The sequence below is a fragment of the Lacerta agilis genome, chromosome 3 (assembly GCF_009819535.1).
Source record: "Lacerta agilis isolate rLacAgi1 chromosome 3, rLacAgi1.pri, whole genome shotgun sequence".
NCBI lineage: Eukaryota > Metazoa > Chordata > Lepidosauria > Squamata > Lacertidae > Lacerta > Lacerta agilis.
The window spans coordinates 82,805,773-82,833,532 of NC_046314.1; the positions used below are offsets into that span (position 1 = coordinate 82,805,773).

At 38.6% G+C, this 27,760-nt stretch overlaps 1 protein-coding gene across 1 annotated transcript in view; it reads left to right on the forward strand.

The window, feature by feature from the left end:
• The window catches only part of ZFAND3 (zinc finger AN1-type containing 3), a 135,274-nt gene that overhangs the window by 25,323 nt on the left and 82,191 nt on the right, over positions 1 to 27,760 (forward strand). The window contains exons 2-3 of the mRNA XM_033144576.1: positions 16,881 to 16,921; positions 19,729 to 19,755. Coding sequence (XP_033000467.1) covers positions 16,881 to 16,921; positions 19,729 to 19,755 — 68 coding nt within the window. The remainder of the gene's footprint in view (positions 1 to 16,880; positions 16,922 to 19,728; positions 19,756 to 27,760) is intronic.

The window sequence follows — 27,760 nt, forward strand, 5'->3', positions numbered from 1 at the left end:
GTGGATCTCTGCATTCCCAAACTTGGGAGGTTTGATTTTAAATTTAAGCAGTCGTTAATTCCAGTTTGAAATAAAATAGGTTTAGTAGTAGTACTGCAAAGATTCTTTCTTGTGCGGTTCGTGACATCATACCCGTCTTTCTGCTTTCAATGTGTATTAGGGCTTATACAAAATATGTCTTGGCCTCTGGTGTTGCTCTTGATCTGTAGCTAGTATACCGCTACAAATATTTAGCTTTCTGTTGACCTTTTGAATTGTTTGCACCTTGGTAAAAGTTTGTGCGTGTGCATGATATAAAATATTTTGTCTGGTACTATAAATGCCAAACGTTCTGCCATGGTCACTAACCTTCAACAATGGAGAGGTCAGAGAAGATTTTTTCCAACCCTTTAGGACTCTGTATAAAGGGCATTGCATTATACATTGGGGAAACTTTTCCAAAGCCCAGAATGATCACATAGCAAGTTGGTCCCATTCAGACAAATTCTTTTTAAAGATCTGCAAGGACTTTGTATGAAGTAGAATGTGATAAAAGAATTCAAAATAAAGTGGTCACCTTTAGAAAACAAAAGGCAGCGAAAGGGGGAAGAGAAGGTATGACAGGCACACTAGGAACACAGAAGAAAGAAATTGCTTTGAAAACCATGTTCGTATTTCCCCATAAATCATTCTGCTGAGATCGTTTCAGAATGGTGGTGGACTTCCCTGTGTGCTTTTAGAATGAAGTCCTCATGGTGTGCTAGAGGAATAAATCGTCTTTGTGTTACTGGCTTAGTGTGGGTGACAAAGATTGAAAGACACAGGCTTTCTTAATATAGTCTGCTCTGATTTCATATCAGAAAATGCAAAAGGGTGTTGGAGGATTTTATATAATTTTTGCTTTGCTTTGCTTTTATTGTTACTTTCTGTGATAAAGTATTGGCATTCTAGTATTATTCCCTCTGACAAGTGAACATAAATGATAGTGAAGCAATTAAAAACAAGCCTTAGTGTTTATTTAGCTTAGTGGTAGAGCACATGCTCCATCCCTTCCAGGATGCTTCTTTTGACCGCAGAGGGATCTGCAACACAAAGCAGAACAGATAGGAACTCGTGTGTTTAAGAACATTAGAGAAGAGTTGTATGTTAGTGGCACAGCAGATGCTCTGCATGCAGAAGGTTCCACATTCAATCCCTGAATAGCTCAGATAGGAATGGGAAAGATTCCTATATGCAGTCCTGGACCCCTTCAACATAGACAGTACTGAGCTTGATGAGCCAGACAGGCTGGTATGTTCATATATGTTCAACTGATTCCCTTCTCCTTTCTTAGCTTCCTTTCAGTGGTGTCCAAACTTTTTTCAAAGAGGGCCAGATTTGAAGTAAAGGGCCGTGAGGGCTGACCACAGGACCAACCAAAGTTGTTGACCTTTTTTTAGGATTGAAGTGGTTGAACTTTTTTTTAGGATTTTATCTCAGGAAATAAACTTCCACAGGGGCCGGATTAAACTGACTGGCGGTTAACTAAAGAGGATTATTTTAATTTCTTTCTGGTTAACTTGCATCATACAATTGTTACTAGACTTGGCTAAATGCATCTTCCTCAAAGGATCTGGAGCTGTGTGGAGCGCATAAAAATATGTCAGAGAAAAGAAATTGTTTCAATTCATTCCATCCTTTATGCAATCTGAGGATCAATCCCAGCATATTAATATAATATACTGACAGGATTCCTACTTTATCTTGTTGCTTCTGGTGTACCAATATCCTCCAGAAAGTTTCATATCCATGCCAATTTTACAAGACTGGAATATAGGCACTTAAGATGATCTTGGTGGTTTTATATTTCTCCTACACCTTTGGCCCTACAGATGTTGCTGAACTACATCTGCCACCATCCCTGGCCATTGGCCATGCTTCTTCTTGAGGCTGAGGGGAATTGTCATTCAGTAACACCTGGAAGGCCAAAGGTTCCGCACACCTCTTCCACATTAAGGAATACAGTTAATGGGTTAATTCTACATGAATCAGCAGAGATGCCTGCAGGTGCATTGTGGGGAATAAGTCATTTTTTGACTCTGTTATTTGTATTACCGGGCAGATTTGGCAAGTAACTTTGGATATAAAAGAGCTCAGGTTACAGCATACAGTGGTACCTCGGGTTACATACGCTTAAGGTTACATATGCTTCAGGTTACAGACTCCGCTAACCCAGAAATAACACTTCAGGTTAAGAACTTTGCTTCAGGATAAGAACAGAAATCGTGCTCTGGTAGCGCAGCGGCAGTGGGAGGTCCCATTAGCTAAAGTGGTGCTTCAGGTTAAGAATAGTTTCAGGTTAGGAACAGACCTCCGGAACGAATTAAGTACTTAACCAGAGGTACCACTGTACTGTGCAGTTCATGGTAGGAGATTGCAGGGATTGTTGAAGTGGATTGAAGTGAAGATTATTTGAGGTGATTTTAGGAGGAAGAAGTTGGAAAATTGCCAGTCTTCAGAGCTCAGAACCCTTATCAGTTGCAGGACTTTGAAAGCAATTGAACTTTGGAGAGCCAGTTTGGTGTAGTGGTTAAGAGCGGCAGACTCGTAATCTGGGGAACCGGGTTCGTGTCTGCACTCCTCCACATGCAGCTGCTGGGTGACCTTGGGCTAGTCACACTTCTCTGAAGTCTCTCAGCCCCACTCACCTCACAGAGTGTTTGTTGTGGGGGAGGAAGGGAAAGGAGAATGTTAGCCGCTTTGAGACTCCTTCGGGTAGTGAAAAGCGGGATATCAAATCCAAACTCTTCTTCTTCTTCTTCTTCTTCTTCTTTGGGTGTGGCTGTGGTCTTTAACACAGCAAGGACTTTGAAGCAAAGAACCCTCTCTGGACTCAGAGAGGAAAGACTATTTGCAACATCTGTAAATAGTGTGTATAGTGGTATATATTGGTGTTGGTCTACTAAAGGCCAACACTTCTAAATGGCTGTTTCCTTTGGTGAGCTTAACCACTTGACTGAACTTCCGCAGCACATGTAGCCAACAACCCCAACATCCCACACAAATAACTTGAATTCCAAAATGAGTGGTAGGGTTGTGTGCCAACATACTGATGATACCTCAGCCCAAATCTCCAGATAGCAGTGTAGTTTATAAGGAACAGAGGATATGCCGAGAAATTTGCCCACATTTATTGATTTATTTGAATTGCCTAAATTATTCAAAAGAGTAGCAGGGTCAGAAAAACTACCAGAACTTATATGTTGTTTCATGCGTAAGTATCACTATATAGAAGGTGAATATGGCCATTGTAAAACATAATAAATAGTGTGGAACATTATCCTTATTGTTTCTTTTTCTTATTCCTATTAATCTGACATCTGAAATGATTCTTCAGTGTTTCCAAGATCAAACATTTCTTAATTTAAGAGAAATTAATTCTCTAGACCACTGAAATGAATTCGCAGTTAATGTCACACTATATCCTTTGGGCTAAAGACTATTTTTGTATTAAAATTGCTTTGTTCTGAAAGGTAAAGGAAGAAATTAAGTTGGAGATTAGAACATTTTCCCCAGGTGAGGCTGATAGACAGTAGAAGGTCTGACAAAGAAAGGCCAGAAATGTTTTGTCCTTAGAAGCTGAAGAAAGGAGTGAGGAGAAGAAAAAGCACTCTGAAAAAAACACTCTGGAAGCAATCTTCCACTGATGTACTGGGATAAACTGTGATCCCTGAGAGAGATGGCTCCTGCTTCTATTCCCATCAGCGAAAAGCCATGCTTGACAAGATTCCTCTCTAGAGATTGGTCTTTCAAGAATTAGAAGTTTTTCATCTTGGACGTTTTTAATCATAGACAAGAAAATTAAGCTATAGTTGTAATATACTAGATACAATGAAAGCTCAAACATATATGCTAGCCCACAAAAGGAAAAGACTTACTTGTATACAATAAACCATTTAAAAATGGTCCTGCAACAGATTGACAGTTACATCTCTCACTGATTTTTAAAGAACTTGTGGGCCATTTTGTTTGAAAGTGGGGCAACCAGTGTTATGTCAGTGGTAAACAAGTTAGTGAGAATCTGTCTTTTTATATGTTCCATAGTCACATTGTCTTAAAGTGTTAGAAAGGTGAGGCATTAGAAGGGTGAGTCATTTTGTATATTAGTTGACAGTATTGTGGTAATTTTTCTTAAGAACAAACATCCCTTTTCGTCTGACATAAGTTGAAGCATTTGTGAGGCACATTACACACCATTCATATTCTTTGAAAATATGTCTGGACAGAGTTCCTGGGAAGAAGATAATTCTGCTGCTTTGCCCACATCCCTTTAATTCAGAAGACCAAATTCTGAAAAGTGTGACAGTGATTCACTTAACTCCAAAATTTGATCATGTCTGAAGCTTGAGGTTTTTTCCTTAGCATAGAAAATGAGAATAAAGAAGTTAAAAAATTATAGGGTTCCTCAGGGCTAATCACAGTCACATTCATGACGGTTTGGCCAAACATGATTGTATTTACAAGTGCACGTTTTTCCAGCTGATGTTTTAAAAACTTTTTAAATTATGTAACTTTAATTAAAACTACTGCAGTATTTATACTGGAAGGTTGAGTGCACTTGTGCAAAGCAAATGGTAACTCATTACAAGAGGGTTATTCCTTTATAAAGTACTTAAATGTAGGTAGTTGGAGAGCAGAATGGACTTGTTTACTAGGCTTATGCAGCTAATCATTAGCTTTGATTTGTCACTTGGAATCTTAGCATTCTGATATTTTCTCTTAATGGAGAATTTATCCTTACTCTGTTCTCATACACACAACCTGTCTGAATTTTGTTTCTCTTTGTGGTACCACAAGCATGTGCATTATGACCCCCCCCCCCCAAGGAACAGTTTACATTTTGTAGTACCTTTACACTCCAGATATATAGAAAAGGCAGTCTTCCCCCACCCCAAAACCAGGGATTCAAAAGGCTCAAAAGTTTATTTGTTAAATCATTTGATTTTAAAAGTCACACAAGTAAATACTACTACTCAAACTTTGAGAGGCTATTTCCTCAGCTGGTTGCAACAACAGTATTCGGAATTTCAGAGACTGATTCCTTGAGCAAAGTGGGCTGAAAGACCAGGTATTTCCAAATAACAGCAGCACTTTCTAACTTTTTAACATGGAAACTCGCTGTTGACTGTATCTGAAATTCTGCCACAAATCTTTGTTCTAAGGATGATGATTATCCCACGGATAGGTGCTGGTATGCTTACTTATTTAATTAACAATTAGATTAAATCTTTGTGTGCATTTCATTACATGCATTTCATTACACATTATTTGTGAGCAGAGTGGCTTGGCCAGGCAAATACCATGTGTGTGAATTGGCAGATTGCGCAAACAGCTGGCAACAGTTTAGTGATAACAGCAGCACTTTCTAACTTCTTAACATGGAAACTCGCTGTTGACTGTATCTGTGAGGTACCACTGTAATAGCAGAAGTATATATACATTATTTGAACTCTTAATGGTACTTCTTGGCTGTAAACTGATTTATTCCATGCCTTTTGACTAGTTAACTGAGTAAATAAATTGTGTATTACCAAAACCTCAACACAGATAGTTTCCTATTTACTCATCCCGAGATGCTGGCTGTTTGAAGTAAAAACCATTTTTAATATTTTGCTTTTCTGTTCCCTTTTAAAGTAATAAACTAGAATCAAACAAACTTCCAAAAAGAGAAGCAAACTTGTTCTTAATTCACAACTTCACAGATTGAACAGACTAAAGTTGGTGCCTACAAATTAATAAACTAAACTTTTTCCTGGATTAAGGCTTGCTACATCCTTCAGTTATTCAGAATATATTTACCGTAACTGTTTCCTAACCCTCTTTACTTAATTTACAGGGGCACATATGTTAGCAAAGAAGTAGCAGCAATTTATAAATTATACTTGTAAATCTGTTACATGAACTTCTTGCCATTGCTTTCCTGCCCTTTCTCAAGAATATAAATGCAGTGTGCAAGCAAGCAGCCTTCCTATTACTAGTTGGGCCTTGACATTTTCCTGTTTCAAGGGTTTTCTCAATGTTGACTGTTTGCTGTTTTTATTTTACTAAGAAATGTATACACCTTTTTTAAAAAAGAAAAAGTGCTCAAAGTATGTCATAAATGAGCAATAAAAAGGAAAAATAAAACCAAAGAATAAATTAAAGCAACCAATTTGAAATGTTTTGAGTTTTATCTACAGACTAGCAAAAGACACATTATGGCAGGGGTCCCCAAACTAAGGCCCGGGGGCCGGATGCAGCCCAACCACCTTCTAAATCCGGCCCACGGATGGTCTGGGAATCAGCGTGTTTTCACATGAGTAGAATGTGTCCTTTTATTTAAAATGCATTTCTGGGTTATTTGTGGGGCCTGCCTGGTGATTTCACATGAGTAGAATGTGTCCTTTTATTTAAAATGCATTTCTGGGTTATTTGTGGGGCCTGCCTGGTGTTTTTACATGAGTAGAATGTGTGCTTTTATTTAAAATGCATCTCTGGGTTATTTGTGGGGCATAGGAATTTGTTCATATTTTTTTTCAAAATATAGCCCGGCTCCCCACAAGGTCTGAGGGACAGTGGACTGCCCCCCCTGCTGAAAAAGTTTGCTGACCCCTGCATTAGGGCTTTCCACTGTGCTCCCTTTCTTTCTGCTGCTTTGAGGTGGCATTGAAAGCTGCATTGAGAAGCGGTAAATTGCTTAAAAATTGGACAGATGCTTGTGAGACTAGGATATCTGCTTATGCACCCTGTTTCCACTCTTTATCTGAGGGTCTCCAGACATTCAGTTTGTTTGGGAAGGGGGCTGCAATAAGGACAAGGGAGTCATTGCTATGCTTTTTAGTTAAAAAAAAAAATCTGAAGACAATCCTTTGCATTTATCCCAAAAAAACTGGTGCTCTAGAATTGTGCTTAATACTCTGTGTATCCATCAGGTAAGCAGAAAGGTTAAATGACTGTTAAGTAGAATCGCATACATGCATGATTAGTATGAGATGTGATGAAGGGACTAATTAATAAGATCTAATTATCATTCGTATACAAAGCAAAGTTTTGCCACTTTGTGGACAGCGTAAATGGAAATTGACAAGGTGATGAAAGTCTATTCAAGTTTGGACCAATCCTAAACTTGGAAGACTTGGGTGAAAAGCATGCCCAGGCTACAATTCTGCTACTGTGGTATTTCAAAGCAAATAATTCATCAAACTTATAAAACATTGGAAGTTTGAAGTTTATAGTGGACATGTTGAGAGGTCATAATTGTGATTTTAGCATACATAACTGTCTCAGTAAGCCCTACTTAATGCATATACACTTGAAGGATATCTTGTATAGTCTTGTTAGACTCTCAGAGTGGCTGGGGAAAACTTAGCCAGATGGACGGGGTACAAATAAATAAATAAATAAATAAAATAAAATAAAATAAAATAAAATAAAATAAAATAAAATAAAATAAAATAAAATAAAATAAAATAATTAAACCTGCCTGTAGCTGTGTGACCTTTCACTTGGTTAAGTGCCATTTGGTATTCTTATAGGCTATAGAGCAAAACCAACAATGTGTTTTGCAGTTGCATTTAACTACAATTCCAGTTAACTTGCCTTACTATCAGCAGTGAGGTGAGGTTGAAGATTTTCCACAGGAAAAAATACCAAAACAAAATATTCATAAGATTAGTAAAATAATGAATAGATAATACCAGTCAAACTGGGAACTTTTAAAGTAGTGATTCAGTGGATGGTATTCAGCCATGTTTTACTTGGGGAATTAATTAGCATGAATCTAAGCTAGATTTATTTCAGTAGATCAACTCTGATTAAAATTTGGTTGAATACTATCCACTGTGTTTTTCAGCTTATACTTTTGCAAATGTCTGTCTAATGCATAGCTCTCTGGGCATGTTAAAATTAACGTGTTAGTTGGTTTCAGTGCTGTATTCTTTCTTAATTTAAGCCATACAAAAGAAGTACGTGCTATTCAATTGTTGTGTCTTACAGTATTTACAAGGATTACAAGCAAGAGTTTCCAATTAAAGCTTTGAATATAATATTTAAACCACATAGTTCCTTTCTCACATGCCATCCACATGTAGAGCAAACATGTAAAGCAGAGTTTCTCAGCCTTTTAAACTCACGCCCCTTTTAAGCAAATATAAAAACCCCACAGACCCCCTTCAAACCTGGCTCCCATAATTGTTTTATTTTAATTTTCAAAAGGATTGAAACATAATCTTTAATTATAAATAATACGTTGGGCTTGTATTTATAATTAAAAAAACATTAATTTTTTTTAAAAAGCCACATGAAATTTTAAAATTTGGCTTCAGTTATTACTAATGTGAGCTTTGATGCTGCATGCTTATCACAAACTTTTGGATTTTTGACTTTCACATCAGCATGCTTAATAATTTTGTGTGTGTTTGTGTGTGATTAAGACACAAGTTTTGTTTAGCATTATAAACACTGTTAGACTGCAGGTTTTTTGTTTTTTTTAAAAAATCCACATCTTTGGGAATATAAAATACAGATGTTAATCAGGTCTGTTCCCACCCTTAGATGAAACACACAGGTTCTGCAATTGTGTTGCTACTGTAAAAGAAAAAGAAAAAAGACCCTACCCCGAAGAACCGCAATTTATGGAGGAGGAGTAACAGAGCAGATGTCTTCCCAGATAATTTTGGTAAATGGGCAGGAGAATATATTCATATCAGTTCCCAGTGTTGTCATTGTTGATTTTGTCGTTGATCAGCTGTTGGTTCCATTCGTTTCAGCTCTGCACCGATAAACTAAGCAGATCAATAGTTGCTTGGATAGCTCATTATAGACACCATTATTCCTTTTTTCTTTTAAAGCTAATACTTGGAAAATATTGCTTCCAACAGAACAAAAGCTGGAAGTGAATGATACCTGTTCTTTTACGCTCCCTAACCTTTCAGCTTCTCTTTGGATCTACTGAATCGTGTCTGTAGTTGGTTTTTTACTTTACCAATGTTTTCATAGGCATTACTTTCCTAAGCAGAGCAATTGCTCAGCTTCCCTCTTTGGAGTCATTCTTAAAAGTATGTTTATGGTTCTCTTCTCCCTGTGCCTGTTGCTGCATGAAGGAGCGTACGTTCTTCATCACACACCAGTTGTATAATTGTTTTAATCTTAACAGTTAGTACAGTTGTGTTAACTCAGCTTGTCAGCTCATTAATCACTTAGTATAAAAACTTGACTACTCTGCTTCGTAACAGATTGCACAGGGTTTGCCCCTTTCAAGGACATGCCTGCAAATGCTATGAACTGAACATGCCCATAAAGGCGAGGAAATGAATACTTAGTTTTGTCATTGTCACTTTCACTGGTAGATTAGACAACTTTTTTGTACTGCTTATCCTTGCATCCTGGGAGCCTCTCTGAATTGGAAATCATTTGAAGATAGTGACATAGAAGATATGCTGCCCTTGGCATTATTATAAAGTGTTTATGTATTAGCAGGGAGTTCTGTATCGCTTTCTAAAGTTCTCTCCTCTTGTTGAATCTTAATTTTTTTTGCCATAGTACTTCTGAATTAGTACAAAAACAGATCCTGCCCTGGTTGGTTTTATACCTTTCCAACTTTGTAATTTGGCAGTAGTTTGAAGTTGATTTTAAGATGTTGGTTTGTTGCAGTTTGGTAACAGGTTTAGACATAGAAGGAAGCTGTGGTTAATTAACCAGGAGATTTTCGATTGTTGCAGACTGAGAAGGGAGAAAGGCCACAGAATGATGTAATAACAGAAGTGTGGGTACAAGGCTTGTGTGTGTGTCTTCATTTATTAAGCCTAGATCATGTACCTCTGACCAGGCCACTGTTTCCTTTGTTGAAGGCTGCTTTTACAATTTTTAACAGCCTTTTCAAAGGGGCCTTAGAACACCTCTTTTGGGAGTGATATCCCAAATATTATACTTTGCCCGCGATAGAATACAGAGATTAGCACAATGCTTGCTTCAGCAGGAGCCAAGGTGTGTTTGGGGTTGCCCTTCAGTATGCCTTGACTAATAAGGGAAAATAATGCTGCCCTAGGAGCTGTCAGATTGAAGAATGAGATATTACAATGAACAAATTTTAGTCTTCGGAAGAGTAAATGGCTGTTAGTAGCAAGAGAAAGGTAGATGACGGCATGCCTCATTCACAAAGTTTCTGTCCATAAGTTCCTTAAATAGTAGATACCCTTAAATCATATCTAACCAATTCTGCATGTGGAATAACTTCAGTCGGAGTTTTCCAGCCTCTTTGGACCTGGGGGCACATCTAGAAATCTTGGAATTGTTGTGGGCACTGTAAATGCCCGTATTATAGAAGAAACTGTCAGTGCTCAGAGCACCTCCTGCCAGTGGCCAAAACATGCACATACACCCTAAAACTGGCAAAAAGCAAGTAGCATTCTCCCTCAATAACACCCCAAAGCCAAAAAAACGCTCAGCCTCAGTTAAAAAGAATAAAAATGGTTTAAGCCCAGGGCCCGGGCAGGCTCTAAAGAGTGTGTCTGAGAATGTTGTTGTGCCCATGGGTGCCACATTAGGAGCTCAGGCTTAAGTAAAGTTCAAGATACTTGCTATTTTATATTTGATATCTGAAATGATCATAAAATAGTATTCTAATATTAAATACTTAACAAAATTTCTGTAGATTTACTAGAATAAAATTATTTTGCAGCATTTCTTAGTCAGGTTTTGGTTTTTCCTGGGAAATGTATTCCAATATTCTCATATGTGGAAGTTTGTTGTGTGGGGATAGTGGTAGATAAATAATAGGCCAGAGAAGAGATATGAAAATGCAAGCGTGGTCAGGAACTATGAGGAAGGGGCAAGTTGCCATGCACATACAGATTCTAAATCCCCTAAACATGGAAGATATCTTCATGTTTTATGTACTGCAGCTGCAAGGATGAAAGCTGAGTGTCTGGATTTTATGCCATGTGCTTCCTAATGCATGTAAAAATAGCAGCGCCGCTCCCTGTTGCCGAAGAAAATGCTTCCCTTATCTGAAAATTTCATTTTTGTAGGTGTACAGCTGCATCCCTTTCTATTTTCCTTGTTATAAATTGAGAAAGGCATTGCAGAGTTCAGTTGAGGCTTCCGTTATAAGAGACTTTAATGTTACGTAAAATTGGATTGTAATGGTATGAACTGGTTCTTGCCATTATCATCACCTGTGTAACTTCTAAACAAATATGTAATTTGTACCATCCAAAGAAAGGAAAAAGAAAACTGTTGTTTCATAAAATAACTGTCTTTTTAATTTCTTGAAGAAATTAATGACCTTTACATATCCTTCAGCTGGACTTCTAAAAAATGCAGAAAGCAATACTAGCAATAGCATTCCATTCTGTAATGCAGTTGTGCTTGCCACTAGCCACAAAAAATGGTACTGGCCCACCTGCCTAAATGTGCAAAAATTAATAAGGTATGGCCTATCTTATTCCTTCCCTGGACCTATGTCTTGCAGAGAGAAGAACTTGAATATCCCCTCACAAGGATATTGCATCATGATTCAGTCAGCACAACCCTCTGATAGAAAACTTGCACATAGTGGCCATAAACCCGCAGAAACTAGAATAGCAAGGAGTCCTGTTGCACCTCAGAGATATAATACCTTCTTTACAGCAGTACGGTTTTGTGGACTAGTGTTCACTTTACCAGGTGCACTGAATGTTATTCATGAGGTGGCAGGTACATCTACACAATAGTCACATTGAAATGAATTACAATAAATTCCACGTTGGGTGGGTTAAGTCTTATGTATACAAAACAATTCATTATTATCACAAAAGTGTTGATTTTAAGTCCACGATAATAAAGTTCTTGGACTCTTGTAATACATTTAGAGGCTATACTTTTGCTGCCACAAGCTAACATGCATGTTCCACTGGAAATTGTGGAAGGCAGCAGCTAAGCTTCATGGTAAATAATTTCTTCCCTTGGTATAAGTGGTACTTGGTAGTGGTTAGCTTTTGCTGGATTAGTGCCAGCATGTGGGAAATACAGTATACAGTAATAAGGTACATATTCCAGTGATCTGGTTTGCTAAACCAAACCATGAATTAGCACAAAAATGTGAGTTTATTGGCTCTTGGGAGACATGATTGCAGCTGCTTTGCTCCTCTTCACTTGTTTTGTTGTTGTGCTGCACTCAGCTAAGCCTGGACTCATGGCTTAGCTCTGCCAGACAAACTGCAAGCTGTAAACCTAGGATAAACTTTGGTTACAGTTTGTGGTTAGTCTGGAGAGAGCTAAATCAGAATCCTGAACCTGGATGTCACAGCAAATCACAGAATCATAGCAGGAGAAAACAATTCCCTTATTCCGAATAGGATTCCTTGCAAGAAAAGGGAAAAGTTGACAGCTATGGATGCAGGTGGCGCTGTGGTTTAAACCACCAAGCCTCTTGGGCTTGCCGATCAGAAGGTCGGTGGTTCGAATCCCCACGACAGGGTGAGCTCCCGTTGCTCGGTCCCAGCTCCTGCCAACCTAGCAGTTCGAAAGCACACGAAAAGAAGTGAAGGTAGATAAATAGGCACTGCTCTGGCGGGAAGGTAAACGGTGTTTCCGTGTGCTGCTCTGGTTTTGCCAGAAGCAGCTTAGTCATGCTGGCCACATGACCCAGAAAAACTGTCTGTGGACAACACCAGATCCCCTGGCCTGTAAAGTGAGATGAGCGCCGCAACCCCAGAGTCAATTGCGACTGGACTTAACTGTCAGGGGTCCTTTTCCTTTACCTTTATCATATCTCCTGTCTCCTGTTTTCCAGGCTAAACAAGTCAGATCGTGGCTTAGCTCAGCACAGCAGAGGAACAAATAGGTTGCATTCTCCTGTCTAGCTAGCAGCTTCCATGTTCTCACTAAGCTATGGTTTGGTTTAGCATGATGTGTGAATCAGGCTACTGTGTGGAAAAACCTCTGTTGATGTGTAATACAGAAAATTATGCCATTTAGTATCATCATTTCTTTAATAGGAAGGTAGCACAAGCAATTGGAATGCTATTAAAAGTTCCTGGTTCATGAAAGCATTTCATAAAAAGATTTAATACTACTAAATAAATGCAAGGCTTTAGAACTACAAATGCTTCAGTAACTATTTTTTTCTGAGGCCTAGTTGTTTGGTGGCTGATAAATGGGCAAATCTGTGTCTGGACTTGGAGACTGAGGGAGGAATTCAACACCAAGCTGTTAACAAATGTTCCATCTGTGCAGCATATCAGCTTGCCAGATGGAACGATCCCACCTCCCAGTTTCTCCAGACCCCCACTCCTGAGCTTATTTCAGGGGGTGCACAGGGGGAGTGGAGAAGCCCCATTGTACAAGCAGAAGCACTGATGGAGTTCATTAGGTGAATCCTGCTCTATATGTCTAGACAAGGCTTAGAACTATTCTCTCTGACACCTTTTTTAACAAAATAAAAAATAAAAAATAAAAAAATCCTTCCAGTAGCACCTTAGAGACCAAATGTAACCTTTTTTAATGTGCAGGATGTTATTGTATGCAGGGAACAATCAATAGTTATTTGTTTGAACATATTATAGAATGTAGATATTATAGCTGTGTATAATATAAATAATTATATAAAATATAAAATAATAATACAAATAAGACAGATTAAAATCAGTTTCTTAATTTGGTTACCTCTTTAGTATTTTATTCTTGTTCTTTATATTATAACAGCTTCTGTAAGCTTTGAAAATCAAGAAAACAATTTTTTTAAAAAAACAAACAAACCCCAAAGTCTCCAGATAAGGAGTCCATACCAGCAATTCAAATAGTGCAGTCTAGGTTTATCATATCGTCTGCTGCTTTGGTAACTAGGATTATTTTTAGATGTAAGAAGGTAAATAGCAAACAATTTATGTTCAGCTGAATGGCTGAGATATTGTAGAGTACTAGAAGTCCTAAGCAAGACTGTTCGTTGCCATTCTACAATGTAGTAGGAAATACTGACTCTTAAGCTCTTAAAGAAATCAGCCCTGAGTGCTCACTAGAAGGACAGATCCTGAAGTTGACGCTCCAGTACTTTGGCCACCTCATGAGAAGAGAAGACTCCCTAGAAAAGACCCTGATGTTGGGAAAGATGGAGGGCACAAGGAGAAGGGGACGACAGAGGATGAGATGGTTGGACAGTGTTCTCGAAGCTACTAACATGAGTTTGGCCAAACTGCGAGAGGCAGTGAAGGGTAGGCGTGCCTGGCGTGCTCTGGTCCATGGGGTCACGAAGAGTCGGACACGACTGAATGACTGAACAACAACAACAACAACAACAAGCTGATCAGAACTTTACTTGGTCAAATAGTATATCTCAGCTGTATTGCTAGCAGTATGATACAGCTGAAGCACACTCCAAAAATAACAATTGTCTCCAGCTGATAGGTCCAGCAAAAGACAAGCAGTGTATAAATCCTGTTTTCCATCATGAAAATGTCACTGAGCTCTGGTATGAATATTGTAGGTCACCTTCTACAAAAATGTAGTGTACCTATTCTTGATATACATGTACATCACATTACATAAAGCTGATAGTGTGCAAATAAAGCCCTTTTCTGCTTTGAAAATTGAAATATTTCTGGAACTAGAATCCATTACCCTACGCTTTTTCTCTGCTGTGACTTGAAAATTAGCCTATTCATTTGCTTCATGGTGTCTTACATTTGTTTCCTTACTGTTTGTTTCATTGTACTTGCATAATGTTTGACTTTTGAAACTCAGTCAATAGCGTTTAAACAGTTCTTTGCCATAAAAGATGACACACAAGCTGTTGCTTTTCCCAGAATTGATAGCCCTGTTATTAAACACACACACAATGTCTGTCTTGCAATTTTGGTACCAGAATATGAACATTTGAAAAATTTCTATGGAGACTTCAAATTGAAACTAGCCTACCTTCTTAATGCTCGAACAAAGTTGAAAATCTCTCTGTCTGAGATTTAATGGCTTCTCGGGGAAGCTACAGTTTACTGAATTACTTCAAACAATATAACTTCCAAGCAAATGGCACAAAAGTGCAGCATACTAACAATGCAGGTGTTGACTTAGCCTGCTGGTTTAATTTTTGTGATTTTTCCTCAAGGTAGATAATCTGTGCAAGTTGTTGGCACAGAGTGTATGTACTACTTGAATGGAATAAGCACATAGAAGCTTTGAAGGTCTATGCTTGATTTTAATATTCAAACTGAGGCGTGTCTGTGTTCCTTTTGGCACTTAGAAATGTTATGTTTAATGCTCCTTTGTTTCACTCTGTGCTGTGGCAGGTAAATAGGTAAATAGTATTGCTGGGTTTCCTGCACACAGCAGCAGGCAAAGTGTTTGACTGAGAAGTAGGGTGGTGTGGGAGTTGGAAACTTCCGTTGGCCCAATTCTCTGAGGTAATCTGCTAAGGTTACCTTGTTCAACCTACATTTTACCAGCCTTACTGGAATCAAGATACACTATGTCCACAACATTCCTCTGATCCATCAAGCTTATAACTCCATAAAAAAAGAAGAAATGAGATTTGTTTGGCATGATTTATTTTTTGAAAACCCATGCTGGGTCTTAGTAATCACAGCATCCTTTGCTAAGTGCTCACAGATGGACTGTTGAATTATTTGTTCTAGGACCTTTTCTGGTATCGTTGTCAAGCACACCAGTCTTAGTTACCCATGTCTTCTCCACACACACCCTTTTTGAAGATGGGGACAACATTCCCCGCCTCCAGTCTGCAGGGACCTCACCTGTTCTCCATTAATTCTCAAAGATTATAGACAGAGGCTCTGAGATTAAATCCTCAAACTCCTTTAGTATCATTGGGAGCAGCTCATCAGGTTGTTTACATTCATTTAAAGTAGCTAGGTCTTCCCTTTCCACCCCTTTTCCTATCTTGCACTACAGTTCCCTCATTGCATTGTTTATTCTGTTATCACCAAGTTGAGCACAGCTTTCCTTTTGGGTGATGCCTCCCACTTTTCTTTCTTGTTGGAATTGTCTGCATTTGTGCCTTCAGTATTTCACCGTTAAGAAACTTCCATCCATTTTTTGATTCCCTTCTCTTTGAGTATTTCTGACCATAGGAGCTCACCCAGTAGTTCCTTAAGCTTTTTGAAACTGGTCTTCTTAAAATACCAGACTGCATGTGTGACTACACTTTGCTTTCCCTTGCCTCTGTATCACGAAACCCAAGAGGACACGATCACTTTGTCAATCAGATCCTCTCTGTTGGTAAGGGCCAAGTGCAAGATAGATGGCTCCTTTGTTGCTTCTTCCTTCTTCTGGGAAATGAAATTATCAGTGAGGCAAGGGAGGAATTTGTTGGACCTTACATTCTTGGCAGAGTTTGCGTTCCAAAAGATGGGGCAGTTGAAGTCTCCCATGACTCCAATATCTCTACTTTTAAAATGTTTGGTAATCTGTTGTTTGGTATGTTGAATATTTGGTAATTTGTCTGGATCTGCTCCACAGTTCCTACTGGAAAAGTGATGGGACGAATACAAGGTTGTTACCAAAGCCTTCTTACCCAGTAGAAGTGCTTCTTGCCCAGTAACAGCCCTTGTGCTGCCTGATGAAATTTCAGAAGTCCGTCTACATTTTCAATCTTAAATTATCTTCAGTTGTAAGGGTGAGAGATGACTTTCATTTTAAAAGAAATGTTACAGAAGAAAGTTATGGAGATATTTACTGTACAGTAATTAGTCTTTCTGTCATGTGTCACTGAAAAGTGTATTTATGAAGATGATTTGGCTACTTTATTTTTCTCCAACAGAGCACAACTATTTACTTCAGCAGTTGTTTACTTTTATTCTTGTTCTAGTCTGTCTCTCCCCCCCCCCCATATAAAATAAACCTGTACTAACTACCAACAGGAATATTAAGCTCTCCTTTTCCCCCTCTTACTCCAGGTCCAGCAAGACTATGAATCTCTGTTCCAAATGCTTTGCTGGTAAGTGCAATGTAAACGTTTGGTTTTGAGACCTCTCCCTCCCCCTCCCCCCTCCCCCTCCCCCTCTCCTTTTTAAAATAGGCAATCTAAAGCACATAGTTGGCATCCCCCTTGGAGTTTATGTGTGGGTGTCTGTTTCTTAGTGTGTGTGCATGAAATCAGATTCTCCTCACTCCGGTGCTTCATTTATTTGCTCAAGTTTGTTGAAACAATCTCCAGTGTGTATAAAAGCAAGAGCCTCTTGCGTACAGGCACCAATCAAGCCTTCACTCAGCAAAGTTTACAGAACTCTGGAATGCCCTTGAACTAGACAACAACTGTCAAAGCTACTCGCATTAAGAGTTCAGATTGCAGTTTTAGAATTTCTAGTTCAATAGAGCAGGCTTTAATTATGTTAATTGGAACTAAGAATTATGTTTGTAGCTCCAGTACTGGATGGGAAAATATTTCTGTTCCACCTGTAAGTTTCTAGCAATAGAAATATATTTAACTATATTGTCTAATGGTGGAAAATAACTAAATTTCCAACCTACAGCTTTTTGCATATAATCTTTTGTCACTATATAAAGTGCTTTTTACTGTGTTTCATTTTGTCCTCTCATAACAGTAGTCACTATTATCCACATTTTACAAATGGAGGGCAAAGGCAAAGAGACAGACAGATCTGTGCTCAGACGTGTGCAATACTGCAGTTGAGCAAGATTGTGAATTCTGTTCTTGATGGTCTCATCCAGCCCTCCTGACTTCTTTAAGACTGACCTCTAATTTGGAGCAAAGATTCTTAGTTCCCATGTTCTGCAGCCCTGTAGCATTATAATCATATGACCAATGGAAATAAACCATTATAGAATTCTGTGGATTGCCATATATAATGCAATATATCTACAAGCTGAATCACTCTTGGCAAGTCCTATTATGTAAAGTGGGAGAAAGAGTGGTGTAATTTAAATAGCGGTTGTGAGGATAAATGAATGAGATGAGTACTGTAAAACCTTTCAGTACACAAAATGCAGTCTGCTATAGAAGAAAGTAGCAATAGTAGTACCACCAATTGAATGAACAAAGTCCTTTGTTATGCCTTTGCTGCTTTTAAGTTACTAGGTTGTTGTAACAAAGTGCTCTTGAGATATTTAGCTTTTGCTGCTCTTGTTACAGTATCAAAATTACAAGGTAGCACTATATTAGTAGGAACACTTTTGTAGATAAGTCTATACAGTAGTTGAATTTGGTTGTGTAATTACGAGTGTTGATTTTTAGAATGTTGAAGCATTTCAGAGGCATGCACAAGATATCATCTATTTCTCAAAGAAAGAAAATATGTCAAAGAACCATGACAGATTAAATATTAGGGTCATTGTTTTGTTTAAAATAGGCAGGAGCAGCAGATACCATAGATTTCCATTGAGATGTAACCACACTTTTTATCTTTGCAGGAGATAGACAACTTGGAGTATGCAAAGAGTAGCATCCTATAAAACCCCATCACCCAATATTGGATATTTTGCAGTAGAAGCCATAAGCATTAACAATTTAGCCTTGGAACTAAAGCACATTTTATCAAATGCACTTAATATTTATTACTATTTATTAAAATACCTCAGTTGGTAAAGCATGAGACTCTCAAGTCTCATGGTCATGGGTTCAAGCCCCATGTTGGGCAAAAAGATTCTTTTATTGCAGGGGTTGGACTAGATGACCCCTGTGTTCCCTTCAGCTGTGATTCTGTGAAATATATACCCCATCCTTCTTCCCAAACAAGTCCAGGGTGGCTGTAGCCTGCAGATGCTTAAAAAGGTAAAGGACTCCTGACAGTTAAGTCCAGTCGCAAACAACTCTGGGGTTGCGGCGCTCATTTCGCTTTACTGGCCGAGGGAGCTGCCGTTTGTCCACAGACAGTTTTTCCAAGTCATGTGGCCAGCATTACTAAGCCACTTCCGGCGAAACCAGAACAGCACATGGAAACGCCGTTTACCTTCCCGCCGGAGCGGTACCTATTTACCTACCTGCACTTTGACGTGCTTTCGAACTGCTAGGTTGGCAGGAGCAGGGACCGAGCAACGGGAGCTCACCCCATCACGGGGATTCAAACTGCCGACCTTCCAATCGGCAAGCCCTAGGCTCAGTGGTTTAGACCACAGCTACGATATGCTACAATATTATGCTACAATAAATTTGCCTACCTTTTAGAGCCCTACGGTATTCCTTTTCCGCCAAAACCAGATTCAGACAGACACCATTTTACATGTTGTCTGTGTTTACATGTAACAATAAGTAATGAACCTTTACTTAATAAACTCTGCTAGTGTAGGCAGCCGGATCACTTCCTAGTTGCTCCTCCCTTCAGGCTAGTGAATAAACAAACCACAAAAGGGTCAGCTTAGTGTTGTGTCCAAACCCAGGATTTTGTGGTCTTTTTTACACTATCAGAGAGTTAAGCATAAACGTTTAGTGCAAATATAATCTGGCTGCCTAAATGCCAGTTGTGTTCTATCATCATATTGCTGTAAGAAGTCTTCTGACAGTATTATGACTGGCATTTTGCATCTGAGACTTGAAAACAAGTTAATGTAGCACCCTGGGATTTTAGCCAGGCCACTTAAATAAGAAAAATGTTGAACTTTAATACAATGTAGAAGGTTAAAGGCATGATGGGCTTTACTTCTCATATACTGAAACACTCTAAAATTGATATTTTTATGGTGCAATATTTTTTTCATGTTTACGTTTAATTCGAATATTGCAAACTGAATGCATAAAGGAAATCTGAGGGTTCTTGATTTTCACTTCATTTTCTTTCTCTTTTTTAGAAAAAAGAAATCCACACAATGAAACAGGTTAGTAAACCAACAAAATTAATTGAAATCCTGTAAAACAATTGTGCTATCCATGTCCATTGCACAGCCCAACATCCTTTGCTCCAGATCATAGAAATAAGAATGGGAAAATGTAGATGATTAGGTCAAGTGAGTTACACAAATAGTAGTTGTTTTAATCCTTTAAACTAATTTTTCCATTTTTCACATTTATTTTGATCTCATACATCCTTTAGGGCTAGGGAATATGCCTAATTGCCCTGTGTGTTTGCTGTACAGCACTCTTGGGACAATCTCTTAAGACTGCAGTAGGTGGGGAAAAGGAGAACCAAGGAAACGGGTTTCAAATTTTTGAAATAGCAAGTAATAAGCGACAAGATCAAATGCTGCTTGGCAACCCCATTTAACTTGCTGTAAACAGTAGGGGCTCAGTATCCAAATAAAGGAAATAATGGAAAGTTTCACATAGAATTGTCTTAGAGTATTGGTGGCACAGGTGGCAAGGTTCTGATGTCTGGCTGCTGGAAGCCCCTGTTTGAGACCCCTCTCAACACCTACTAAATTGCTTAGTTGTGTCACTTTAATAAGGTCACTATGCAGCTAGAGTGGCAGATCTTCTCGCCATAAACTGCTAACCTAAGAGGTTTACCTTTTTTTGTTGTTGTTAAATTTGCATACTGCCCTTCAACCATAGATCTCAGGGTGGTTCACGACATGAAAATACAAGATAAAAAACACAAAATATATACTAAGAGCAGGAAGAAAAACCAACCAACCAACCCCCACACTCAACACCCACATTATTCTATTATAATTGATTATGCTTGCACAATTATAAAAATAAATGAGAGAATTGCAGTTGATGCAGTTTCAGATTAGTGAATTAAACCTAAATCTTTGCCATCACTCTTTTTACTTTATTGCCTTTTCCTTGTATTCATTGGGCACTGTCTGTTTTGCAGAACACCTATTTGTGCTTGTGTAATGGAACTTCCTCCAGTCTTTTCTGAGGTTCCCACAACCCTCTGGAACAGATTTGGGAAGGGCATGGGGTATGGTGGGGAGATAGGAGATGGGGAGTTCTGTTGTTCAAGTGTAGATCTTTATGCTAACAGAAGTTAGTTGGATACCGCCCATTGCAGCCTTCAGGTAAATATTTAGTCTTGTTTTGCATTAATTGAAGTACTGAACCTGATAGAGCAATTTGGTTACTACAACAGACACCCTACATAATAGCATGTAGAGACAGAGTGTGTGGAGTGATGGGAAAGTTTTAAACATGCTTCCTGAGTTACTAAGCAATTGCCCCAAACAGGCTCCCTGCATCTTGCAGGTTATCACAAAGAGGAAACAGATAAGAATGTCATACTCTCCCCACCCCACCCCCAATTCTCCAAATCTGGACTTTTCAGCCCAGCTACTTATGATGTGATGAACAGCAATAAGGCTGAGAGAAATGTTTCTTTACTCTCGTTTACTCTGAAGGAATGGGAAGCGGAGGGGGACAAGTGGAAATGGCAAAAGACTAAAAGGGAACAGGCCTACTGTCTTTCCAAACTATTTCCGAGTCACAGCAGTAGATTCTGCAAAATATGCTAATATGTTCATTGGAAATAGTTTATAAATGTGATGGTTAATTAAGCAGCTTAAAGCCAATGCATCCCCAGCGGATCTTTTCTTTGTCAGCCATTAATAGATTACACACACACACACACACACACACACATGTTTTATCAATGTTTAACTTAAAAAAAAATTTTTTTTAGTGTTTTTAATAGCTTTTATTTTTTGCTGTAATCCTCCTTAGGTCCCTGTCAGGAAGAAGGCAGGATATAAAGTGTTGTTGTTGTTGTTGTTGTTGTTGTTGTTGCTGTTGTTACTACTACTACTACTAAAACAGCAGCAACAGCAACAACAACAACAACAGTTTTTTTTTTGCCACAAACTGAATAAGGAGAGGCATTTAAAGTAGAAACTGAGGGCATTCTCAGTTTAAAAAGTGACACATTATAAACACTGGAGAAGGGGGGAAGTAGTTTTGTAAGATGATTAAAGGGAGAACAATTCATTTATTGTGCCATGAACCTTCATAGGCAAGTCTTTCAATTTGTATGAAGCTTCAGTAATTTTTAATGTTTCAGTTTGTGCCTTCTGATGTACAAAATGCTTTGAGATCATTGTTCCTTTCAGTTGCCTTATGAAGTAGATCACTATTGTTGTTGCTTTAATACATTGGTTTCTGAGGCTTGAGGGATTGTAAGGCATTTTCCCAGCAAGTCTATGGGTGTGCAGAGATAAAAGCCCCATACCTGATCCACTGGTTGATACCTGATAGTAAGCCTTTTTTTTTATCCATACTGCTACATAATAGGAGTATGCATTGCAGCTGCACAGCATGCCCTAAAATAGTAAGCCTGAATAATGTGATTGATTTGCTTTGAGCTGCATCATGAAATCTTCCCTTTCGGCCAGCTGTTCTGGCAAGTTAAAATAATATCAAATGTAAACAAATTCTACAAGATAGAAGAAAACATTATTGTTGACAGTGGAGCGAGTTTAAATGCTTTATTCCAGAATAGATTTTTATTTCAGCACCTTGACTTTTTTATATTAGTTTATGTATGTCTGCGACAAGAAAATAGAATATAACTCTGCACTAAATGGAATCTCTCCTGTAAAGTGGGTTTACTTAAATCAAAATTGTCTTGGTTTTATCTTCACTATAGGTTTAGAAAACTATAAAAGCTGCTTTAGTGCCCAATCATTATGCTTCAGATTAGTGCTTCACCTCTCTTTGTGGCAGGTTGAAGGACTCAACGTGTCATTTTATGGGCTTATCAAATTGGCTCATTAAGTGACTAAAGGCATCATTCTCTTCTGTAATAGAGGAACTTTGTGCTCTCTCTCATCTCTTCCACCTCTCCCTGCCACTTGACTCCTGAATTGTTTTTAGATTCACAGTGCTCCCTGCTGCTGGTACAAGAATCTAGAACTATGTAGGACTTTATATTCATCTATCACTTCAACAGGTTCTATTCAAAAACCAAATGTAGGTGTGTTATGGAGATAATATTAAGCTATTGTTTAACCTACATACAAGCTTGACCCTCTTGGTCCTGGCACTAGAGTCCAAGTTTCAACAATGCTATCCACTGCAATACAAATACAGTGGTACCTCGGGTTACCAACACTTTGGGTTACAGACTCCACTAACCCAGAAGTAGTACCTCGGGTTAAGAACTTTACCTCAGGATGAGAACAGAAATCGTCCGGCAGCAGTGGGAGACCCCATTAGCTAAATTGGTACCTCATGTTAAGAACGGTTTCAGGTTAAGAACGGACCTCCGGAACGAATTAAGTTCATAACCAGAGGTACCACTGTATAGCACAATTTGCCCTGTTAAATGTTTCCTTAAGAATTTCCAAATACTGGCAATTTGAATATTTCAGATCTGCCATTCTATAATGAAATTTAGTAGCCGGCTGTCAGCAGAAAGAAATTTCCAGATTCACAATAGCAGAGCAGGACGTGCTTGCATTCCATGAAAGGGGGAGTTGTGCTCAGAGCTGTCTGTTCAAGAACATCCTCTTGTGAATAGGAGGGCTGCAGTACAATTTCTCCTGCATTAAGGCTTGATAGAAGTTGGCACCTCAATTTGTGTTTCTCCATTAGGCCAGTGCTTTGTGGTGTATTTTAACAGCATTCAGGCTTGCCTTTATAGCCGTAGCCTGTTGAGTGTCTAGTGCAAGACTGTTGCTGAAGTCATTCTCTGACTAGCATTGTGAAGCTGGCAGTACTTTGTGTTCCTGTCTGTTTTATACGGAACTGATTTAGCATGCTTTTAAAAATGTTAGCATAACTATTGCTTTAAATGGTAATAAATGTACCCCATAGCTGTATATGTGTAGATAACAGATTCATCTTTCCACTATTCTGTATGTAGGTCTTTAAAATATCCAAAATGCTTACATTATATAGCTGATCTGTTGTGTTTTACTCACAAATTATCATTTTTAGATTGGGGGAAGGGAACAAGTAGACCTTCAGGTGTTGTTGGGCTCCCATTAGCCCCAGGCAGCATGCGCAATGGCCAGGGATAATGAGAGTTATAGTCTGACAACATCTGGAGGGCGACACATTATCCATCCCTGTTTTAGATTAACAATTGAGTTACAACAGTTCAGAATGAGAAGTTGAGAGGGGGTGAGTGTATTCCAAATCTGATGATAAAATCTATTTAAAGTAATACCTCTGTTCATCACATTCGGTTCCTGGGTGGATTACAAAATTGAGATAATAAAGCCACACAATACAAACAGCCAGCAGATAAAACCAGAGCAGTCAGCAAGAGTTTAAAATGCAAAAAAAAAAAAAACTTTAAAAGCCCGAGAGACTAAAAAGGGTTTTGCCAAACACCAAAAATGAAGAAATGTTGGTGCCAGGTAAATGTCCCTGGGGAGGTGGTGCATTGATTGAATGCCATAGCCAGAAGGGCTCTCTAGTTGGCATGTGCTCCAGGTCTAATAAGGGAGAAGGAGATAAGGTGATATCTTAGGGTTATAGGATATAGGGTTGAAAGCATTCCTTCAACTACTTATGGTAGATCCTAACTATTAAAAAGGAGAGTTGGATCCAGTTACCCATTCCATGGATGGGTCCCCCTTAATTAACTACCTTGAGAACCTTTGATATGTCGTTGGAATATCATATCAATATGGCTTAATCTAGGACATTTTAATTCTGTAAAATGTTACATATTTACTGTTAAATGGTATCTGTTGGATTCTAGCCACCCTAAAGGTCCGAATTCTGCTTTAGCTTTTTGACACTTCCCCATTCTGGTCCTTTGAATGTCTGGCAGACTTCACAAACCATCACTGAAATTTTGTGGTCAAAGACATATGGAATGCCTTTCACAAATATATGTGTGTGATGCTGTGGATTCTCCTCTCTGATTAAAGGTGTCTGATTTGTGTTATGACTTTCTAATAGTCTTGCTTCATACTTCTTAATATTGTGTTCTCAGTTCATGATCATTTACCTTGCTCTGCGCAAGGCCTGCTGAAACACCATATCTAATTTAGTCACCTGTGTGAGTATGTTCTCAGATGACTTAGTTGTGATGTCTATGTTGTCAGTGTGAAGGAAGCTAAGGGATGGTCAGTGTGATTTCTTTAGTTCATTATTACTGTTATTTTGGTAGCACCTGTTCTCTTGTTGCATGTATGCTGACTGGAGTGGGAGAGAAGGAATCTTCTCTTCTGTCCATGTTTAGCAATTTAGTTGAATTATGGAAAAGCTTGTCCTCTGTTTTCTGTATTTGCTCATTTGGAAACCTTGTATAGTTTATAAAGACACTAGTGATTTGTTCCCCAGCCTCCCTGTAGAGTTGGTTCCATATTACAATCTAATTCCACGTCCGTGTCGTGCACTCCTGAGCCGTTAATTTGTACATTTCGATGCAGTTTGTTTCATCGTGTTTTTGTAATCCAAACTGAATGTAACGAGCTGTGTGCTTTTGGGACCTTGCCTTGCCTTGCCAATTAGAACAAGTGGTTACTGAGAGAGAGTATGTTTTAAATAAAACATGGCACCGCTGAGTGGGATTAAAATCCTTTGGGAGTAAAAGGAACTGTTTAACTCTTTCTCTTCAAAAGGAGACCAACCTATGAGAGAGTGAATTTCAAAATGCCAGTAATACATTCCTTTTTTGAAGAGTAGCCGAATCCATCCTTTCTTATTGTCATAATGTTTGTCATTAGAAACATGCATTATTCAGAGTTGTTTGGAGTTTATAGGAATACAGTACAATGCTCCATGTCTTCAAGGCTTCTGCTAATTGATAGCAAGCAGGGTGGGTGGGCGAAATACAAGAATTACCTAAACACCCTCTTTCTTTATTGCTCTCTCGACTTAGAATGACAAGCAATTAAAATACTAACCTTGATAGACCTAGAATCATTGTGGCCTCCAAGAATTATGGTGAGAAGATTAATTTAACTTGTTGCTGGCATTAATTGGCTTGTAATGAGCACTGGCCTCCTGTGAACACTTTCAAAATAGGAAGGTCATACTGAACTGCTAATAAACCCTATTATAGATGGGGTAGGAGGTGGCCCAAGGTGCCATCATTTCAATTCAGTAAGTATACCATTCCCAACAAATTTCTTGACTGTTACATAGTATTGTTTGTCAAGACTGAGATACATATATCTAATACAGGACTTCAGGGGGTGTATCTTCAGTGCTGACTTCTTGCAGCATTGCCAGAAACTAGCCACTGGTGTCTTGTGCACATTATGATTCACCAAAAACAAACTTACCTCTTGAGAATGGTAGAAAGTGTCAAAGAATTACTCAAGGATACACAGAGTAAAATAGAAACCATTTATTTTCTTGTAAGCTCTGTTTACCTTGGGACAAAGTTGTTTCCAGTGAAACAATATGAACCATATTTCTTCTTTACTTCTATAATGGTTAGTAGGTCTTAGGCCTTGCCCTCTTACTGGAGTTGTTTATCTTCTTCTAAAAGGAAGACACAGACAGTGTACTTGGAGGCAATGCCTTTTGTGGGTTACTTTTAAAGCACAAAAATGCACTTTGTTTCTGTACAGCCCATCTCCCGTTGTATTCCTGGCATGATTGTGACTGCATCATTCTTCTTATTTGTTAAGCTGTAATGGACACTCCTGGCTTTATGTATAATGTAAAATAATGACTCCAAATGCCACTTACTCACTTTGTTTTAGGGGCCCTATAACACACTATGCAGAGACAAAGCCTGGTTTGTGAGAGTATTGCACACAGGCAAGTACAAAATAAGTCATATTAATTGTCCAGATTAAAAAACCTGCTTTCTCATCTCTCCAACATTTTTTTCTCCATGTGTGGAAGATGCATAACTGTGGAATTCACATGTTTGAGTTCAGATACTGGAATATAAGAAGTAGTGCCTTTGATGACAATTGAGGTTCATAAGTGATGTGCAAAAGACACATTGAGGCCTTACCTCCAGCTGACCATAGGCATCATTAAGGCAGTGTTTTTCAACCACTGTTCCGCGGCACACTAGTGTGCCGCGAGATGTTGCCTGGTGTGCCGTGGGAAATTACTTTATATATAGTCAATATAGGCACAGAGTTAAATTTTCTAATGGTGGTGTGCCTCGTGATTTTTTTCATGAAACAAGTGTGCCTTTGCCCAAAAAAGGTTGAAAAACACTGCATTAAGGAACGTAGGTGAAATGTTGTTTCTTTCTGAGCGTGTTTGTGTGTGTGTGTGTGTGAGAGAGAGAGAGAGAGAGAGAGATTGGGGGAGGGTAGTTTGGAACTTCAGAACAAATATCTAAAATTGTGCTAAAAAGCAGTTATATAGGAAGGAAACCAGGACACAGTCTTGAGCATTGGCTAATGGATCTCAGCAACCTACTGCTTTAGGAGATAAGTTGCCAAATGCGCCAATGGTTCCCTTCAGGTCATGTGCTTGCAAAAGCATGAAAAACTGTTGCCAGGTCAGGGCAGTATCATATCAGAGCATTTGTCACTTTGGGAATAAAATTTGAATTCCCTGCTTCTGTTTCCCTCTTGTGGTGTTTCTTACAAGAGCAGCAAAACACCTATCTGATTTCCGCTCCCCCCAAAGTGACTGGCTGAGAAATTATCTTGAAGATAATAACCAGGCAGTGGTGCTTTCTGAAGTATATGTTTATAAATCTCCCAATAGTGTGGGCTTAGTTAACAATTTTAATACAGCTTTTCTGAGCATGTTTGCTATTCATTGTCTTAACTGCAAACCCCAGTGTTGTATTGTGTAGTTTGATCCATAAAGAGAATTTCAGGATCTTTTTAAGAAGATGTTTTGATGCAGCTAGCATCTTAAATTGACTAACTCCCTTAAAAAGAAATATGCAATACTTCACATTCACTACTCAATGATCGAAAGCAAGATCCTTCTGAATTTTGTCTTTATTATACCAGTTCTAAAGCTTAGTTACATCAGTTATGAATTGATATTATTTAGCCTCAT